Consider the following 21,535-nt stretch of genomic DNA (forward strand, 5'->3'; position numbering starts at 1 on the left):
CAGACTGAGTTGCAATTAGCCATGGCTGAACTGGGGTGGCAGAGTGGGCTAAAGAACGGTGATGGATCAAACCCAGATCTTTTGACTGGGTGTGAGTGTTTGATTGGTTCAGATGCTCCGTCCATCACCACCCCCTTTTGTACCGCTTTGGCCGCCATAAGTGTGGCAGGGTATGCTCAGACATGAGTCCCTTGCTCACTTTGCGTCTGGATTCAAGCAAGCCGGGCTGAAGACGGCTGGAATGCCAGAAACCGGTCCTCGGAAGCTTGTTTCCGGTCCAGGGTAGGCATGGCTTGGCAGTTCGGGCTGGTGTTCCCATGAGGCACAGGGTCAGACTGATTTGCATATAGCCATGGCTGAACTGGGGTGGCAGAGTGGGCTGAAGAACGGTGATGGATCAAACCCAGATCTTTTGACTGGGTGTGAGTGTTTGATTGGTTCAGATGCTCCGTCCATCACCAACCCCTTTTGTACCTATCACAAATGCCAGCAGTATTGTGAACACAGCAAGCGTTTCAGCGCTTGCTCAATTGAATCGGCAACAGAGATTGCTCTCGCGTGCTAACCCAAGAATATACTCACAGCAGTGCAGAGAACTTCAAGCGCTCCAGCGCTGTTCCCGGCGTTGGCTCGGAATGGCCTGAGTCTTGGAGTTGAGGAGAAACGAAGAAGAAACCTCTGTCATTTCCACGGAGGTTTGCTGGTCGCGTCCATGACCAGCCAGGTTCAGGATTGTCAAGCCCTGTCCCTGTAAACAGGAGGGGCTATGTAGCTTCGCCCGGAGCTTCCGCTTCCTGCGCGATGCCCACAAGGCTTCTGGGGATTGTAGTGCATGGTGTTCCATGGGCCCCCCGGTGGCCTTTGTAGTATATTGTGTCTGTTGTGGGTTTTACCACAACCATGGAGAGAAGCTGAAGCCCTACCTCGAAGGGGATGAGTCGCGATCGCAACAGGTTATTACAGGAAAGGTAAATTATTAGACTAACTACTCATTATTCTAACTCCCTTTTAGATCCCTAGGATTTATAACATAAGTGACAAGGATTGGTAAGTCATGGTTTTCAGGTATAAGTCCTAAAAAAACTCAAAGTACTGATAGGCTTGAAGTAGAAAGCAGGGCTGCTAGTTCAAAGTGTGACTGTTGATGGGCCCAGCTGAGTATGATAAATTGAGCTGGTAGTCCCGCGCGCCATCAGTATTGTAAATGACAATTACTTTAAGTTACATGTTAATTATCAAAACAGATAAATAAAAGGCATTTTTATTTACAATGCCAATAGCATAAATTCTCGCAAATGCCAGACCTATTGCATTGCGAATACTTGTTTAGTTTTGTCAGCCTTTGGCCACGCCCCCATGTTTACTCACCCCGCCCCCATTGAGTAGAGCTTCACAGTTCCCGTACCTTTTTTTAAATACACTACGACCACTGCACGGTAATCTCGCTTTCATTACCATTCAAACATAGATCTCTTTACTTTTGTGATTTTCTGTCTTGTCAGCCTTAAATCCGCTGTCACTCAACGACTGAATTGCAGACCGGTAATTACGCCACACAAAAATATTTTCAGTGCACCGGGTTCCTCTTGACAGAGAAGACGGACACAAATTGTAGCTTCCTCAGTCCAACTCCGACATAGAAGACGGACGGGCTCGTTGCCAGCAACGAGAGTTCCTAGCAACGGGCGAAGCTGCCTATTTAGTAATGGAGTTAATGTGGGTCCTGTTGGCGCTGTGGATATCTGCTGTTTTGCCTGTAATACATTTTACAGAGGCAGCCGTATCTGGGTACCGGGTAGTTTCCGGTGTCACGACTTCTGCGAAGACCCTTGGGCATCCCACATCAGGGAATCAGGGGGCACCCGGAGTCGAGAGCACTGCAGAAGTGGCCTTTTTGGAGGTGGACCCCGCGCATGAGGCTTCCAGGGTTCATGCTGAAAAAGAGGTTGGGGGTGCTGTAAATTGGAATTTAAGGGACATCGAAGACCTAAGGGACATCGTCCAGGCGACAGCATCAGCAGCGACTGAGAACCCGAAGTCGTCACCTGTGGCAGGCAATGAAGACACCGGCCCGACAAGCTACCTCAAAGGACTTGCGACAGCCGTACCAGACAGGAGCCAAGGGCAAGCAAGGGCCGCCAGTGGTGAGTACTAGATGGGGCGAGCCAGTAAGCGAGCTGGAAGTGCCGCGCCAAGGACCTGGCTTGGATCTTAGAACCCATGCACGAAACGAGCCAAGCCCAAAAATATTAGGCACGTAAAGCAGTTATCAAACAACGTGTTAGGTATGATAATGTTACTTCAAAGTTCACGACAGCGTATTTCTTTAACACACAAAGCTTTTCACTTATTTGAATAGTGTTCATTGAAAGTGGAAGTTTTTAGACATGAACTGAGGAACATCCATGTCCCCGCCCAGATAAGGATGCATGCTAGTGAATACGAGGATTGCCAGTTGCCATATGTATCTTAATTTCGGCCTTGATTCTTATAAAGAACTACATTATGGGGTAGTAAACAAGAAAGAGGTAGGAATGAAAAAATAACAATTCGGCTTAAAGATACAACCATATAAGTATACATACCCACATAAGATCAATACAATGTGTAAAAATATAAATGATTACAACCGAAATTAGAAAGTATTAACATTCTTAAAACACTTAAATTCTAGCTAGTCATGGTGCCGCTCGCCATAGAGGTTGCTGTTCGTAAAGAGGTGCCGCTCGCCATAGAGGTTGCTGTTCGTAAAGACTTGCCAGCGTTATCAAAGCCCTACTTGCCATTGCTGCAGGAGCAGCCTTCTTCTGCTAAATCAGCCTGAGACCCTGAGCGAGGAGACGCGAGGCCGCAGAGGAGGCGAGAGGCGCGGCCCCGGGACTGCGAGGGACAGCTTCAGTAACACCAGCTGTTCCCTCTTCCCGCGTGAGCCGCGCCCCCTCCCAGTGCCCCGCCCCCTACAAGGCGTACAAAACCTCTCGCGGCCCCCGCTCCGCGGGAGCCGCTCGCCATAGAGGTTGCTGTTCGTAAAGACTTGATGAATAATCAAAAGAGGGATAAGGGATCAGAGTCTCCGTTTCGTTCCCCAAGGTTAGTTAGTAGTTATCAAAAATAGAAAAACGGACACTAGTTACACCTTATGGCCATTGGCATAAGGGATAAAGATCAGAGTTGCCTCAAAAAACTCTATGTTATGGTTGGAAGGAGGTGCGGTATATTTGGTTCGTCCGCCCCACATTAGAGTTATGGCAGTTATCATTGGCTACTCCGAAGTAGTGAATGTGCCAGCCTCACCCGAGGCGCCTCTGGTCTAGGGTGCAGTGTCCAGAGATTTTGAGTGAAAAAAGGTGTAAAGAAAAATGTGCAAAAAAGGAACAAAGTTTAAAAAGGTAAACAGCCCAAAAGTTCTTTAATGGGGGTTGTTTTTACCACAATTAAAAATTAGGGTGGTACAATCTTAGACCGAGTTACTAGGTCTGATAGTATAGTTGATAAGATACGTCGACATGTTTCAGCTCCTAGGGCCTGGAAGGGTCTGCGGAGCTTTCGTCAGGACTCACAAACATAAAGGTATTGTACTTACACAATTAGTGTAGTCGTATTTTGATGTACAAGCACTCTTGTTTTGATTATATATAGTTAGGAAATTTTCCTTCATAATCTGTAATGAGACGGAAATAATGTACATATATTGCATTTACACATACACCTTATTTCATTTAGTAATGAATTTCATTATCAAAGTTTAGTTTAAGTGACATTATCATCAAAAAAACTATTTCACATTGCATAGGCAAATACTGGAGAGTAAAGATGCTGTTTTTTTATATATATGGACGAAATACTAGAATGATACGTAGGTATCTATTTTCCACAAGCCTTATATAAAGCGAGCGGAAAAGTTGTAGGTGTGGCATAAACACTCTGACCCTGCAAAATTGGTGGGGAACAAAGCTTTATCAGAGCATAAAAGTAGCGCTAGTATAGCGGGAAGCGGGAGAGAACAAGCCCTGTAAACTATGCATGAATACTAAACAGTGTAATGCTAATAAAGCGGGGCATGTTTTCCTACCTGTATCAAATGTTTGCTCTGCTTCACCGGGGTGTCGCTTTTGTAGCAGCATGAAGCTCAGAGCTGTTGTAAAGAGCACTCCGTTAGTTTTTAAAAAAGAATTACTCGTCTTACCGGTGTATCTGGAGGTCGGCGCCATTACCCGCGTGTGTGGAGAATTTCGCCTTGTGCTGACTCTGCCCCGGGGTGTGGCTTAGATTGAAAACACCATGATTTTTAAAGGTGCATGACGGGTCACATGGGCGTGTTAGTTTCATTGAGTTTTTTTTCCTTTATATGGCTACTCTGGTAGCTTTATTGGTCTAACGAAACTAAGTCTCCATTTAGTCAATGCATATATTTGTCTTCAAACACAATCGTGTTGGTTTATCAGAAGTCGGCGCCATCACCCGCGTGTGTGGGGGTTTCGCCTTGTGCTGACTCTGCCCCGGGGTGTGGCTTAGATTGAAAGCACTGTGATTTTTGAAGGTGCATGACGGGTCACATGGGCGTGTTAGTTTCATTAAGTTTTTTTTCTCTTCTGGTAGCTTTATTGGCCTGACGAGGCTTAGTCTCCATTTGGTCAATGTATATATGTCTTCAAGCACAATTGTGTTGGTTTTTCAGGACTTTTATCAATATGCAAATCGGTGCCAGGGAATGGCATCGTTCAACCCCTGTTCACAGGTTTTTAGACGGTCCACCCACCTTTGTTCTTTTTCGAACAGTCTGCGCTCACAGTTTGTATTTTTATCGGTAAGCATTTCAAGCACTGTCCATTGGAGTTCTTCACATGAGTGACCCATCTCAACAAAATGGGCACACAGTTTGGTGGTATTTTTCTTCAAGCGGATGTTACTTTTATGCTCGCCAATTCTCAGTTTTATTTTGCGGCAGGTCATCCCAATGTATCTCTTGTTGCATTTGCAGGTGATCATGTATATAACATGTGACGAGTTGCAGTTCGTATGCTGACGTTGTGTCCATAACAATTTCTCAGTTAACTGCAGTGTTTTTGATACTGTGGTAGTTTTACAGGCTACACAGGAGCCACAGGGGTAGTGGCCGGTGACCGGGTTCATATTGACATCCCTCGTTATGGTTTGTTGCTGTTTTTTCAAAGGACGAGTATGAACCAGAACGTCTTTGATGTTTTTTGTTCTGCGATATACATGATCACCTGCAAATGCAACAAGAGATACATTGGGATGACCTGCCGCAAAATAAAACTGAGAATTGGCGAGCATAAAAGTAACATCCGCTTGAAGAAAAATACCACCAAACTGTGTGCCCATTTTGTTGAGATGGGTCACTCATGTGAAGAACTCCAATGGACAGTGCTTGAAATGCTTACCGATAAAAATACAAACTGTGAGCGCAGACTGTTCGAAAAAGAACAAAGGTGGGTGGACCGTCTAAAAACCTGTGAACAGGGGTTGAACGATGCCATTCCCTGGCACCGATTTGCATATTGATAAAAGTCCTGAAAAACCAACACAATTGTGCTTGAAGACATATATACATTGACCAAATGGAGACTAAGCCTCGTCAGGCCAATAAAGCTACCAGAAGAGAAAAAAAACTTAATGAAACTAACACGCCCATGTGACCCGTCATGCACCTTCAAAAATCACAGTGCTTTCAATCTAAGCCACACCCCGGGGCAGAGTCAGCACAAGGCGAAACCCCCACACACGCGGGTGATGGCGCCGACTTCTGATAAACCAACACGATTGTGTTTGAAGACAAATATATGCATTGACTAAATGGAGACTTAGTTTCGTTAGACCAATAAAGCTACCAGAGTAGCCATATAAAGGAAAAAAAACTCAATGAAACTAACACGCCCATGTGACCCGTCATGCACCTTTAAAAATCATGGTGTTTTCAATCTAAGCCACACCCCGGGGCAGAGTCAGCACAAGGCGAAATTCTCCACACACGCGGGTAATGGCGCCGACCTCCAGATACACCGGTAAGACGAGTAATTCTTTTTTAAAAACTAACGGAGTGCTCTTTACAACAGCTCTGAGCTTCATGCTGCTACAAAAGCGACACCCCGGTGAAGCAGAGCAAACATTTGATACAGGTAGGAAAACATGCCCCGCTTTATTAGCATTACACTGTTTAGTATTCATGCATAGTTTACAGGGCTTGTTCTCTCCCGCTTCCCGCTATACTAGCGCTACTTTTATGCTCTGATAAAGCTTTGTTCCCCACCAATTTTGCAGGGTCAGAGTGTTTATGCCACACCTACAACTTTTCCGCTCGCTTTATATAAGGCTTGTGGAAAATAGATACCTACGTATCATTCTAGTATTTCGTCCATATATATAAAAAACCAGCATCTTTACTCTCCAGTATTTGCCTATGCAATGTGAAATAGTTTTTTTGATGATAATGTCACTTAAACTAAACTTTGATAATGAAATTCATTACTAAATGAAATAAGGTGTATGTGTAAATGCAATATATGTACATTATTTCCGTCTCATTACAGATTATGAAGGAAAATTTCCTAACTATATATAATCAAAACAAGAGTGCTTGTACATCAAAATACGACTACACTAATTGTGTAAGTACAATACCTTTATGTTTGTGAGTCCTGACGAAAGCTCCGCAGACCCTTCCAGGCCCTAGGAGCTGAAACATGTCGACGTATCTTATCAACTATACTATCAGACCTAGTAACTCGGTCTAAGATTGTACCACCCTAATTTTTAATTGTGGTAAAAACAACCCCCATTAAAGAACTTTTGGGCTGTTTACCTTTTTAAACTTTGTTCCTTTTTTGCACATTTTTCTTTACACCTTTTTTCACTCAAAATCTCTGGACACTGCACCCTAGACCAGAGGCGCCTCGGGTGAGGCTGGCACATTCACTACTTCGGAGTAGCCAATGATAACTGCCATAACTCTAATGTGGGGCGGACGAACCAAATATACCGCACCTCCTTCCAACCATAACATAGAGTTTTTTGAGGCAACTCTGATCTTTATCCCTTATGCCAATGGCCATAAGGTGTAACTAGTGTCCGTTTTTCTATTTTTGATAACTACCGTTCGTAAAGACTTGCCAGCGTTATCAAAGCCCTACTTGCCATTGCTGCAGGAGCAGCCTTCTTCTGCTAAATCAGCCTGAGACCCTGAGCGAGGAGACGCGAGGCCGCAGAGGAGGCGAGAGGCGCGGCCCCGGGACTGCGAGGGACAGCTTCAGTAACACCAGCTGTTCCCTCTTCCCGCGTGAGCCGCGCCCCCTCCCAGTGCCCCGCCCCCTACAAGGCGTACAAAACCTCTCGCGGCCCCCGCTCCGCGGGAGCCGCTCGCCATAGAGGTTGCTGTTCGTAAAGACTTTCCAGCGTTATCAAAGCCCTACTTGCCATTGCTGCAGGAGCAGCCTTCTTCTGCTAAATCAGCCTGAGACCCTGAGCGAGGAGACGCGAGGCCGCAGAGGAGGCGAGAGGCGCGGCCCCGGGACTGCGAGGGACAGCGTCAGTAACACCAGCTGTTCCCTCTTCCCGCGTGAGCCGCGCCCCCTCCCAGTGCCCCGCCCCTTCCCTACACCTCACCTACTTAAACAGGGCCTAATACGCGCATCGCGGGACGCGCGCGGGTCGACGCCCGGGCGAAGCCCGGGCAAAGGGCGGGCCCTCTGTGGCCCTCAGGGGCCTGAAGTGGCCGGGTCGGGCCACCCCCCTAAGTACGCCCTACGGAAGCCACAAGTTAATCCTACGCTACATTCAGAGGAAAGTGGCTGTTAACACTGCTCAAAGATGACTAAAACCTGTAAAACCCCGATGGCCACACGATCAACCAGCAGATTAAAAACAGTGAGTACACCCTTGCCCACTATTACTGCTATAGATAAAATGCTCCAAAAAACTATCAATGTTGTGGCGGATGCCATTCAGGATACTGAGAGGAGGCTCTCTTTGACGCCTAATTTATGTTTCCCAGATTTGTCCTCACATACTAGTGCAGAAGACCCAAATATGGAGGACACGGCCTCATCACAGGAGTCCCTTTTAATGCAATCATTTTCAGAACTACCAAGATCACACATCAAGGAAAAACCTTTTAATTCTTCTTCCATGGATCTATTAGCGAATACCCTGGATAATAGCCTTATGATTCTAACTAGTAGTGCAAATAACATCCAGCAAGAAAAAGATCCAGCTTCTGCACTGAAAGTTCACACCGTGGAGATTGCCCCATTAGCTATTGCTATAACTGAAACCCAACCATCTAAACAACGCAATCCTCCAAAATCCAAGAGAAAAAAGCCCAGAATCATACTTCCCAAAAGGAAAATCCACCACATATCAGGCAAACCCAAGCGATCGCTCAAAGACATGTGGCAGAAGAATAGTCTAGAGAAACTCCCTGTCACAACGCGGGGTGGGCCCCTATCAATTTCCCCACTAGTCTACGATGCATGTGGGAATACTAATCCCAAAACTGGTATTTCTTTAGTTAATGAGGAAACAGGACACATTGAGAAGCAGAGTAGTGCAATCTTGCCAACAATGAGAGAGATCGAAGCCCTAATTAAAACAATTCTACAACCCATTAGCCATCAGATCGACAACATAGAAAGGGCGCTGAGTAAATTTGAGAGGGCACAAAATGATATATCCTCTAGTATCCTCAGATTGCTTAAAACAACTAACACGCCTACCACCTTTGTTCCATCTTCATCAACCCTTAATGTAAAAAATTCAAAAACATTGAAAAAAGTAGACAACACATCAAAGAATACAGGAAAGCCAAACAATCCACAACTTCAGAGCCTACCCTTAACTGTTCAAACACCAAATTCACAATTAGCTCCCACCACCACTGCGATCACAAATACACCCATGCTCAACACACCTAATACTCAAATAGATGAGGATGATAGCGAGTGGGCTGCAGAGGGTCACCCACCTAGTACCAATGTAGGCATATCTGAGGATAAACGTCGTACGGCCCCTCCCAAAGGTAACACTCAACTCAAAGACATAGGAACACAGCCCCCCAGACCTATTACAACACGTCCATTAACACATATTAACTTGCCACCACAGTCCAACCCCTATACGATAGTTATGATTGGGGTGCCAAAAGTTGCTGATAACAGGGAAGAAACACGGGAGGAACTGAGGAACAAAGCAATGCAATGGCTTTCCATACATAGGCCCCTCCCCCCAAACATAATAGGTACCATCCAACATGTCAAAAGAGTAGAGTGGGTGGGCACTCGCTTTAAATCCACAGAGGGTGACTGTATTGTGGTCACCTTCAAATATCTAGGACCGGCGAAATTCATCGCAGGATGGAGAAGCACTGGGACAAAAAGCTTGATTCGAACCATGGGACTTAGCTACTTTTATCCAGTCCGTTCAGATACCTACAGGAACAAAACAAATTACAATTATACCCAAGAAGGATCTCACAGGACACAGCAGAATAATCAACCCTGGCTGGCCTTTGTCCCACCCCGCCCAGACACACCAATGGGCCTAGACCAACATCCATATTCTCATTCATGGGGAAATAAAGTTCACAACTACCAACCAATAGAAATAGCTGAACGTCATGGGCATGGTTACTACCGAGCCTTTAACCACACCACCTCACAATATAATGACTACGGGTTCCCTACAGCCAATCGTTACGATGTTTTCCTCAGCCACGACCAATTGGAAGAGGTTGACTGACTGCCATCTGACCTGTTTCCCGTCTCACTTTCTGCGAAAACAGACAGCCAGGTAGAAAACATGAGGACTCCACCTAAAACATCTAATTCCCCAGTGGTCATTCCATCCAATACCACCTTCACGACGAAATTAAGACTCTCAGTCAGCCCTAAAGCAAATCAAGCCCCGCCCTTCTTAGAGGACGAGGCAGGTATTTTTCCCTTACCAACAGCTTGCCAATCTCATGTATCACCTGTAACTCCAAGGACGAACCCTGTGATAAGGGACAATCCAGATCTGTGCTCTCTATCTGTTATAACACCTGCATCAAACTTAGCACACTATGTCCCCAATATAATCAAGATATTGTCTTGGAACATCGCAGGATTGGCCTAAAAAATTATTGACCCGTCGTGGGAAGTTTTTGTTAAAAACTATACCATCCTGTGCTTCCAAGAAACATGGCTAATAGATAACAACACCTTCATTGAGGGATATCAAAGTTTTTTTGTTCCCGCATCCCCCTCCCCTCGCGGCAGAGCAAAGGGGGGCTTGGCAATATTCATTAGTCTGTCTCTTAAAATGCAGATTAACCAAGTGCAGCTGGATAACAGGAACATGCAGGTACTGACTCTCAGATGGGGCAAGAAAGCTATAACTCTAATTAACTTCTACAATTCTGTCGCAAATTCGAACGATTGTAACCTTGTCAGACTTGAAAGTTACCTAAATGAATTTGGTTCAAAACTACCACAGGATAAAATTCTTCTTGGTGACTTTAATACACACATTTGCGGTAATCCTCTCTTAACCACTTTGGGATCCTTGGGCTGCGGACTCAGAACAGGTCCCCACTTCACACATTGCCAGCGTGGAACTAAACTAAACACTCTAACGGATACCATGAACTTGACCATGGCACTATCTATGAAAGACGACTCCTTTTCCTTCAAAGATCCAACCTACAAAGGATCTGAGTCAGGGTCTTTTATAGATCATATTCTCCTTTCTGCTGGAGTTGCCCAACAGGTTTTAAACTTTGACATTCTTGATAGCATTCATAGTGATCACAATCCTTTGCACCTTGAATTGCAATGCGGCCCCTCAGTGCTCCATAAAAACATTAGGGACCCTGGGGCACTTAAGTTGGTCAATAATAACCGCCGCTTAAAATGGAACCTGGTAAACAGCGACAAATTGTATGAGGACGTTGCTTTACATTGCGAACATGAACTTAAGCTCTGTGCTACAAATTCCGCTCCTCCAGAATCTATTTTATCCGCCTTTGCTGTAGTGTCCAAAAGAATAGATCAACTATTGACGGTAACAACCAAGGGATCTATTGCTCAACACCCCCGCTGGTTTGATCATGCTTGTTCTTCTGCAAACCGCAAATTAAAAGTTGCTCTTAAAAACAAACCGAGAGACTCTGCACTTATTAAGGCCCTTCGAGCAGACTACAAAAATGCCCTTGCCTCACGCAAAAAGTCAATTAAAACTAAAACATGGGAATCTTTGCTCGACCCCTCTACCTTGGGCAACAGTTCAAAATTCTGGAGCATAATAAATAAACCACTTTTTGGCGACCCAAATGATGAGAGTCTCGGTACAGTTATACCGGAGGATGAATGGATCACTCACTTTGGAGCTATCTTCAAGAGCGACGCCCCACAGTCTCCAGAACCATTTCATCTCCCTGAAAGCAGCCCGCTACACTTTTCAACTAAAGAAATTGAATTAGGGATACTTGGTCTCTCCAGTAACAAAGCCCCGGGCCCTGATGGTCTTCCACCTGACCTATTTAAATCTAATATCACCTTATGGGCTCCCATTCTCACATCTGTCATCAATGCCGGGGTCGAAGTGGGGGCTCCTAAATCTTGGGGAGCATCTACTATCGTCCCTGTTTACAAAAAGGGGGACAGAACAAAAGCGGCCTGCTACAGACCAATCTCCCTGATAAACTCTGTTGCGAAGGTAGTGGGCGGGATTCTACTAAAGAGGCTGAATGCATGGGCCAAACAACACAACATAATGACCCCTGCACAGTATGGATTCAGACCAGGACATGCAACAACTACACAGTGTCTGAATCTATATCTAATAAGTGGTAAATACACCCAAGCAAGAGAGGGAACTTTGTATATGGCCTTTATGGACCTTTCCTCGGCTTTTTACTGTGTCGATAGGAGTAAACTATGGGAAGTCCTGCAAAATATGGGCGTAGAAAATAACTTGATCAACTTTTTGGCCGACTTACACAACGACACCCGTGCAAATGTGCGTTTTACAAGAGACATGAAAGTAACGAGAGATTTTAAAATTAACCGAGGAGTCAGGCAGGGCTGTATATTAGCACCTTTTCTTTTTAATTTATATATAAATGGACTTGAAGATCACTTGGTAAAAACAGACACGGATTACCCTCGAATTGGGAAAACAGGCGTACCGGTCCTGTTGTATGCGGACGACGCTGTTCTTTTATCCAGAACCGCACTCGGACTCCAAAAATTATTAGATTCTTTTTTTCAATTCATGTCCTCACGTGGCCTAAATATTAACAATTCCAAATCTTTTGTCATGACGGTTGGATTAACTCCCAAAAAACAGTACCCCTTCTCAGTCAATGGGGAAAACATACCACTAACAAAAACATTTTCGTATTTGGGAGTACTGTTTGACCACAAACTCAAATGGGGCCCTGCCATAACTAAAAAGAAAGGCGAAATACTGAGGACCAACTCTGGTATAATGGATTTTGCTCGTAAATTGGGTAACACTCAAGTGTCCGCCATATTGAAGCTTTATCAGGCAAAAAGTGTTGCGGTGGCATGTTACGGAAGTGAACTGTGGGGGTTCCTACCAGTAGATACCCTAATAACTCTTGAAAACAACTTTCTGAAACAGGTCATGAGCTTGCCAAAGAGTACAGCAAACTTCTCCGTACATGAGGAACTGGGCACTCCGTATTTAGCTGACAAAATCGCTGCAAACCCTTTGCTCTGCTGGTTAAGCTGTTGGCGCAATATATCTATTCCATTGACTCATAACATCCTAGCTGAAGCCCTTACTTGGGAAGGACAACTCAAGTTACCCTGGTTGAAATACATTCGAAATTGCTGTAAAGATCTGGGCAGATTAGACCTTTACTTAACACCCCAGAATACCACCAAGCAAGATGTCAATTTTGTAAAAAACACTTTTTATCTGAAGCGACAGCTCGACAGGGAAGAAACTGAGTTTAAAAAGTCCAGCGTAAGGAGCCACGCACTAACAAAGACCTGTGTGTTCGCTGAACCTTATTTATCGTGGAATATATCCAGATATGAACGCTTCCTGCTGAGCAGATTTCGATTTGATCTCTACCATCTGCTCTTAGCTGTGCCAAGTGGAGCCCATAGAGGTCAAGTGTTACCAGCATGCGGCTGCGACAAGAAGTCTCCGCAAGACTTGGCTCACTTTTTATTCCTATGTTCTTATTACTCAAGTCCACGCAATATGTTTTTAAAACCGTTGCTTAAAAAGATGAATTTTATACAAATTAAGCCTGCACTTCTATACCTTCAAATGTTGCATGAAGACAGTACTTTTTTTATCTGCAAGTTTTTAAAAACAGCCTTGAAGTATAGATCAAGTATGGAAGGATGACTCCAAACTGAATTATATTACAGATACAACTTCGTCTTGATTAAGTATATTCACATAGGACCACTGTATCTTGTCTTTTTTTAAAAAAAAAAAAATATATATTTTTCTCTTGTAAAATGCTTATTACTTTTTTCTTATATGGTTAATGGAAGATAAATTTTTTCTTTCTATGAATGAACTGTATATTACTGTATTATGTGCTTTTATGTGCTTTTATGACTGCTTCTCTGTCAGTCGAATAAAGAAACTTTGAATTTGAAAATAGTCATGGTTTAAGTAAAATGCATATGTAATGTATGAGCATTTCTTAAGCGCGCTGTAACCCTACGGGCATCCTGGCACTGTGACACCTAAGTTACGGACTAGAGTGCTGTGCCTCAAATTGAGGAGATTATGCTCTGGGGAAGAGACAGGCCTTGATTTTTTTTCGGAACAGCTTTAGATCCTGTATCTGTCTCCATTCAGGGGGGAGGCTATTCCAGAGGTGGGCAGCTGCCACTCCAAATGCTCCCCCCCCATTGTTACTCTCTTTGTTTTTGGAATGATCACCAGATTTGCTGAGGAGGAGCGGAGGTTACGTATTGGGGCATACCAACCGAACATCTTCTGTATACGTTTGGGTCCAAGTCCATGTAGAGCCTTGAACACTAAACAGAGGGAGTTGAACTGTACCCTTTGAGCCACCGGGAGCCAGTACAGCTCTATTATCACAACAAATAATACCTGGGGGTCAAAAATAGTTAGTCAAACAGAGTGGATCACAACACCAATACTACACAAAAGACACCAGTGAGGACGTCATGCATGTTAGTGAATGCAGGCCAAGTAAAGGCTCAAGAGCATATGGAGAAATAGTTCCCATCAGAAGCCACACTGTACCGCCCTCTTTCTCATCATTTGGGTTCTCCTTACCCAGGAGACAGAACGGCCGGTCAGGTGTTACCGTGACCGATAGATGTGGTAAGTGGGTGGTGTATTATGTACAAAGATTGAAGTGGCTACTGAAAAAGCAGTGTTAAGGTGATAGGAGTGAGAGAGTGAGGGAAATAGAATAAAATTAGGTGAATCGGGTGGACAAACAAAATTTATTAGTGTCTCCCAATCCCTAAAGTTTAAAAAGCAAGTGTAAGTGCGGGTTTTAAATAATAACCGTACTTAATAGTGGTCAACATGTTTCTGCATTACATAGAACATAGTTTCAAATGCATTCTTCAGGACATTATATAAAACACTGCTGCTTGTAGTAATGGAAAATTAAGAACAATATCACCTGAACTTCAGGTACGTACTCAACCGTATACTGTTGCATCGGACGGTATTGGATCCACACAGAGAGACAAACAAACAAATAAAGAACATGAAGATATCATATTCCCATGGTTTATATACTGTAATGAGTACACATTCACATGTAATGGGACAAACATTCTGATTTGCAGACTCACCCATATATGATGGTTGAGAGGCTTCACCCCACCTGGCTGCAGCGCAGGTATGAGGAGCACCGCTCTAAAAACAGTTCACAAGTAACTTTTAGAGCTGGAAATTAAAATTAAAAGGGAATTCACAGGGAGGCAGATTACTTAATTATTCCTTCAGAATCTACGTTGGTATTGTGCGGGTCACCCCGCCTGTACTATGCTCCATCGGTCCGACAAGGACGCGGACAATGGTCCGTTGATCATGTTATAGATATGAAGCCAGACTAAGATGGAAGAAATGGCGTCAATAATGAAAAGCGGAATCGCTTTAAAAGCTGCGCGTTTCAGGGCGCTAGTCCGCTGATCGAGTTTTTAAAAAAAGTAGCCGAACTCGGGTGGAAGCATTGTCATCGGTAATGGAAGCGCGATCGCTTTCAAGGCAGCGCGTTTGTATTGTCAAGTTTCAGCGCGCTGTGTATATCAGGCTGCCAGCGTGCGCATAGGAAGCGAGCGCTCGCTTACCTGTCCGTCGATGTCTCCTGGCAGTCATCCGTACTGTCTGGGGGGGCACCGGCGCTCCTCAAAGGAAACTGTTTTGTACCTTCGCGTTCAGCACGGCAGGATAAAGGTCACGTGATGTGATTTGATCACGTGATGCCGGGCATGCTGGGACATGTAGTCCCGAACGGGTGTTGACGAACAATATGCTGCCAACAAGGCATATTAGTCTATGGGCAGATTGCGCATACAAGCGAAGGCAGTATATTAGATTAAGGAACTCGTGGTTCCAGGAATATTGTCAGTAATATAATGGCAAAAACCAGTATGGTGTTATAGGGGTACTGAGAGGTAGGTCAGAGAAACTAGCGAAAACCCGTGCAATTAGTTACATTAGGGCTTCTTATCTGCCAGTTAAGGGTTCATAGAGTCGGTAAGATGGCATTGATTAGAGGGACATCCAAGGTATTGGCTCATTGAGTCCCTCTTTGTCACTGTTCTGGCGGTAAAACCACTTTTGTTCAATTTTGAACAAGAAACGGCTGATGTCAGTACAGGAATCAGGGATTTGTGGTTGTTCCAGGACTGTCCAACAAAAGTCATCAGGGCCATGTCCCTTCTCCAAAAAATGTGCGGTGAGACGAGTAGCCTGTTTTCGGCATTGCACTGTACTTTTATGTTCTTGTATCCATGTCCTGATTTTCCGGGTCGTCATGCCAACATATCGTAGTGGGCATGGGCACGTTATCAGATATATGAGATTACTGCTGTTGCAGTTTGTAAATCTGTTTTGTGTCCAAGGGCGGTTAGTCCCTATGTCGACCACAGTGGATTTGCAGGTTTGGGGACAAACGGTGCAAGCCCCACAAGGGTGATGTCCGACGACAGGAGGTAAGTCCCACAGTGTCCCCACTTGCCTTGATTCTTTGTTGCGTGGGCGTGTGTGGACCAGCTGGTCTTTTAAATTTTGTCCTCTTTTAAAGGCAAAGATGGGTAAAGCGATGTCGTCATTGCCAGTCTTCAAGATCGACCAATGTTTCTTTATAATTTTCTGCACTTGATTCGATCGACTGTTAAATGTGTTAACAAAAGCAATGCGGTTGGTCTTATCTTTGGGTGGGTGTATCTCTAATAGGGACTCCCTGTTATTGTTAGAAGCCCTCTTTTTTGACTGGCGAATAATCTTTTTCGGATAGTTTTTTTCACTCAGTTGGGTTTCCAGGTTCTTCGAATGGATTTTGAAGGCTTCTTTGCTGGAGCAGTTCCTTTGCACCCTAAGAAATTGGCCGAAAGGCAAATTGTCCCTCAGGGCTCGCGGATGACAACTGTCGTACCTCAATAGTGCGTTTCTAGCCATCGGCTTCCGATAGAGCTCCGATTCGATACCATTATTGGTTGCATGTAACCTCAGATCAAGGAAAGCTAAAGATGTTCTGCTATATTCGATGGTAAATTTGAGGTAAGCAGTCTTACTATTCAACCAACCATGAAATAACACTAGGTCTTCTTCCGTGCCTCGCCATACCACCAGGATGTCGTCAATATAATGTTTCCATACATATAGTGATGGTAAGTATGGGTTGGCGGGCGTTAGGACTTCCTGCTGTTCAAAGTTATGGACGTAAAGATTCGCCAGGCTCGGCGCGAAAACACTGCCCATACTGGTCCCGGATGTTTGCAGGTAAATGGTGTCCTCAAAGCGAAAGTAGTTTTCTTTCATGGCAATTTCAGCTAAGTGCATAATGAAGCTCGTTGGCGTGATGGATTGGGGATTACTCTGTTCCAACAGGACACCTACTACCTCCAGCGTTTCGGTTTGTGGGATTAACGTATATAAAGACTCTACGTCAAATGATACAAGGATATCAGTATCGATGTCGTATTGTATTGTTGGTAGTAGTCTTAGGACATCTTTCGTATCCTGCAGGAACGTGGGCATAGCCTTGACCATTGGGTTTAAAAAATGATCAACAAAGGTTGATAGAGGTTCAAGGACCGAGCCAATACCCGAAATGATCGGCCTGCCGGGTGGCGGCCTCTGGGGTTTGTGCACTTTAGGAAGACAGTAAAAGTACGGAATTGTAGGATGTTTGGTGATTAGATACTGTCCTTCTTGTGGCGTTATCCAGCCCTCAGTGGTTGCTTCCTCTACCAAATTGCTAATTTTGGTTTGCAATTTCTCTGTTGGATCTTCTCTCAGTGGGAGGTATGATTTCCGGTCACTCAATTGCCGAAGGCACTCATTTCGGTATGTCTCAGTGCCTAAGATGACTGTAGCACCACCTTTATCAGCAGGCTTGATAATGATCCTGTCATTAGATGATAATGAACGTAGGGCAAGCTGTTCGTCCCTCGAGAGATTCATGAACGGTCTAGTCTCTGTTTCATAGAGACGTTTAATGTCATTTTCCACTGCCGCTTCGAAAGTCAAGACCTTTGGAGGTAAAACAGCAACTGGTGGATTAAAAGTGGAAGGCTTTTTCAGTCCCGTGTTTTTATCTTCGGGGACAGTGCTAATGTGTTCTGATTTAGAAAAGAAGTAGTGCAGTCTTATTTTTCTAAATAGCTTAGCTAATTCGATTTGTGCTATAAAAGGATCCCCTTTCTGGGTTGCCACAAAACCCAGGCCTTTGTTCAAAAGTCGCTCTTCAGTAGGAGAGAGTGTGTGTGAACTAAGGTTCATCACGAGGCTGGCTGGTTGCTGGTCCCTGCAGTGTCCTGTGGGACTTTCTTCCCGCTGCGGATATCCATTCTCGATTGTTGTGGAGTATTCGTGTTCCAGTGGACCTGCGGTGTCGTGGTTCCTTGTCTCCTCCTGCCCCTGCCTCGTCTCGGGCCGAATCCTAAAAAAGGAAAAGATCCTGGACCCTGTTGCATTGGAGGGGGACCAAAAGGACCCATTTGAGGGGGACATTGAGGTCCAAACATCCAGGGGTTAGCCGGCCACCAAGGTTGAAAGTTGTTAAAGTTCTGTGGTTGGTTTCCGTTTCTCCAATTTCTTCTGGTACCTCGGCCTCTGGAAGTTTGATCAGCAGGCCCATGTTGTGAGGTGTGTGAATCACTGGACGCTCCATCCGAACTTGATGTGCCATACGTAGAGCCACCCTTCTTGCCGCTTCGGTTGAATGTTGGTGCTGTGTATGTATCGCTCGTGTATGGATATACTCTTTCCATAGAGAATTTAGCTAAGTCTTTTTTAAACTTTTCTAACTTAGTGAAAATAATGGATTCTTTAAAGTCTTTGTTGTTCTTGTCACTGTCTTCCTGTCCCTTTTTAAACAATCCACTTTTTAGTGTAGTTTTAATCTGGCCCTCTAGAACCTGAATCTCAATTAATATCTTATCCGCTACTCTTTTTGCGGTTTTGATGATAAGAACTAGCCAGTCCCTTGTACACCTCCAGGCTATCATCGACCAGTCTTTGAGAAAATCTTTATCATCAAGGAATAGACGTGGTGCATTATTGACAATGAGGCCTGAGGGTGCACAGTTGTCTCGGAGGTATTGTGCCATGATTATTCCATGGACAGATGTCCTGGAATGGGATTTTTTAAGGACTAGAATCTTGGCCCAACCATCATCGTTGTTTGCTGTTTGAACCGAGACTGGAATAGTGTCTAAAAGACTAGGGTTTTCGTCTAGAATACTCTGAACCTCTGCACTCTCAAAAGCTAAGCCCCAGTTGGTAGCCATGTCGGGGACGAAGGGGAGAAGTACAGAATAAGGGACCCACTATGATGGAGGAAAATTAATGAAAAGAAGCCTCACAGTAAACTCAGTCGTGCTGGAGACCTAGTGGTCAACCAGTATTTAAAAAGACCCACAGCCTAAGCTGTACTGTTCACACACACAACAAACAATGGGAGGAGGGTCTAAGGGCGAGTTTACCGACCAACCAGGTACATACCCCAAAACACAATATTATCACAACAAATAATACCTGGGGGTCAAAAATAGTTAGTCAAACAGAGTGGATCACAACACCAATACTACACAAAAGACACCAGTGAGGACGTCATGCATGTTAGTGAATGCAGGCCAAGTAAAGGCTCAAGAGCATATGGAGAAATAGTTCCCATCAAGAGCGGTGCTCCTCATACCTGCGCTGCAGCCAGGTGGGGTGAAGCCTCTCAACCATCATATATGGGTGAGTCTGCAAATCGGAATGTTTGTCCCATTACATGTGAATGTGTACTCATTACAGTATATAAACCATGGGAATATGATATCTTCATGTTCTTTATTTGTTTGTTTGTCTCTCTGTGTGGATCCAATACCGTCCGATGCAACAGTATACGGTTGAGTACGTACCTGAAGTTCAGGTGATATTGTTCTTAATTTTCCATTACTACAAGCAGCAGTGTTTTATATAAGGTCCTGAAGAATGCATTTGAAACTATGTTCTATGTAATGCAGAAACATGTTGACCACTATTAAGTACGGTTATTATTTAAAACCCGCACTTACACTGGCTTTTTAAACTTTAGGGATTGGGAGACACTAATAAATTTTGTTTGTCCACCCGATTCACCTAATTTTATTCTATTTCCCTCACTCTCTCACTCCTATCACCTTAACACTGCTTTTTCAGTAGCCACTTCAATCTTTGTACATAATACACCACCCACTTACCACATCTATCGGTCACGGTAACACCTGACCGGCCGTTCTGTCTCCTGGGTAAGGAGAACCCAAATGATGAGAAAGAGGGCGGTACAGTGTGGCTTCTGATGGGAACTATTTCTCCATATGCTCTTGAGCCTTTACTTGGCCTGCATTCACTAACATGCATGACGTCCTCACTGGTGTCTTTTGTGTAGTATTGGTGTTGTGATCCACTCTGTTTGACTAACTATTTTTGACCCCCAGGTATTATTTGTTGTGATAATATTGTGTTTTGGGGTATGTACCTGGTTGGTCGGTAAACTCGCCCTTAGACCCTCCTCCCATTGTTTGTTGTGTGTGTGGCCAGTACAGCTCTGCCATAGCCTGAGTAGAAGATGATCGGCGTGGTCTCATAAGAGCAAGTTTTGCTGCGGCCGCCTGGATTCTCTGGAGTCTCTTCAGCAGATATTTTGGGGACTCCAGTAGCAAGACATTGCAGTAGTCCAGGCGGCTCATGATGACACTCCTGACCACTGATGCTCTGGCCTGAGTGGGAAGTACTTGTAGCACCTTCTGCAACTCTATAATAAGATTGTAGCAGTTTCCCACCAGATTGTTGACGTGAGATTCTAGGTTCAGCTTATCGTTATAGCTGACCCTCAGGTTTCGCACAGTCCCCACGGGTATCAAAGGCACCTCCTTGGGAAAAAGCCAGAAGTTGGTAGGAAGTGCGGGCGGCACTCTACCCACTCCACAGTGCAAAATCTCAGTCTTTTCATTATTAAATTGCAGGGAGTTGTCTCATAACCAGTTTATCATTTCCCGCATGCAAGACTGAAAATTCTCCAGGGCACCATCATGGTCCCCTTCCAATGACCGAATCAGCTGGGTGTCATCAGCGTAGTTCACTAACCTAATTTTAAATGACTTGATAATGCCTATCAGCGGCTGCATATAGGCATTGAATAGGACAGGGCTGATTGAGGACCCCTGAGGTACACCGTGATTGATGTCAACGAAGTCCTATTGAAAGGGAGGGAGGGCCACTGCCTGCTGTCTATTGGCCAGATATGACTTGACCCATTTCAAGGCCACCCCCATTTCTTCCAGCCTAGCAAGTAGGATCACATGATTCACTGTATCGAAAGTGGCGGACAGGTTGATCAGAATGGCCGATTGTCCACTGTCCGAACGCATTCGGAGATCGCCCAGGGTGGTTTTCAGAGCAGTTTCCGTCCCATTGCCTGGGCGGAACCCAAATTGCTCATCCTCCAGTTTGTTATTGGCCTCCAGGAATTGGGACCGCGACCTGCTAACCAGGCTCTCCACTATCTTCACTGGGTATGGGAGTAGTGAGATGGGCCTGTAGTTTTTTAGGCATTTAGGGTCTGCTGTTGGTTTTTTCAGAAGGGGGTTACTATTGCCTGTTTCCAGTAGGATGGACCTAACCTACTGCTTAAGGACTGGTCACACAACTGGCGAAGAACTGGAAATAATTCCGAGCCAAGTTCCCTCCAAATTTTATGAGGGATGGCGTCCAGGGGTGAGCCAGATGTAACTCCTAAAGCTATCTTTATAAATTCTTCCTTTGAGGGTAGTACAACGTGATCCAGCTTTAATGGTGACGCCTC

The 21,535-nt window shown here is 44.7% G+C and overlaps 1 protein-coding gene across 1 annotated transcript in view; it reads left to right on the forward strand.

Annotated features, from left to right (window-relative positions):
- Positions 1–1,704: 1,704 nt before the first annotated feature.
- Positions 1,705–21,535, forward strand: part of TCTN3 (tectonic family member 3) — a 420,785-nt gene continuing 400,954 nt past the window's right edge. The window contains exon 1 of the mRNA XM_086932394.1: positions 1,705–2,144. Within this exon, the coding sequence (XP_086788520.1) occupies positions 1,706–2,144 (439 nt within the window). The 5' untranslated portion in view covers position 1,705. The remainder of the gene's footprint in view (positions 2,145–21,535) is intronic.

This window comes from Lissotriton vulgaris, chromosome 7 (assembly GCF_964263255.1).
Source record: "Lissotriton vulgaris chromosome 7, aLisVul1.2, whole genome shotgun sequence".
NCBI lineage: Eukaryota > Metazoa > Chordata > Amphibia > Caudata > Salamandridae > Lissotriton > Lissotriton vulgaris.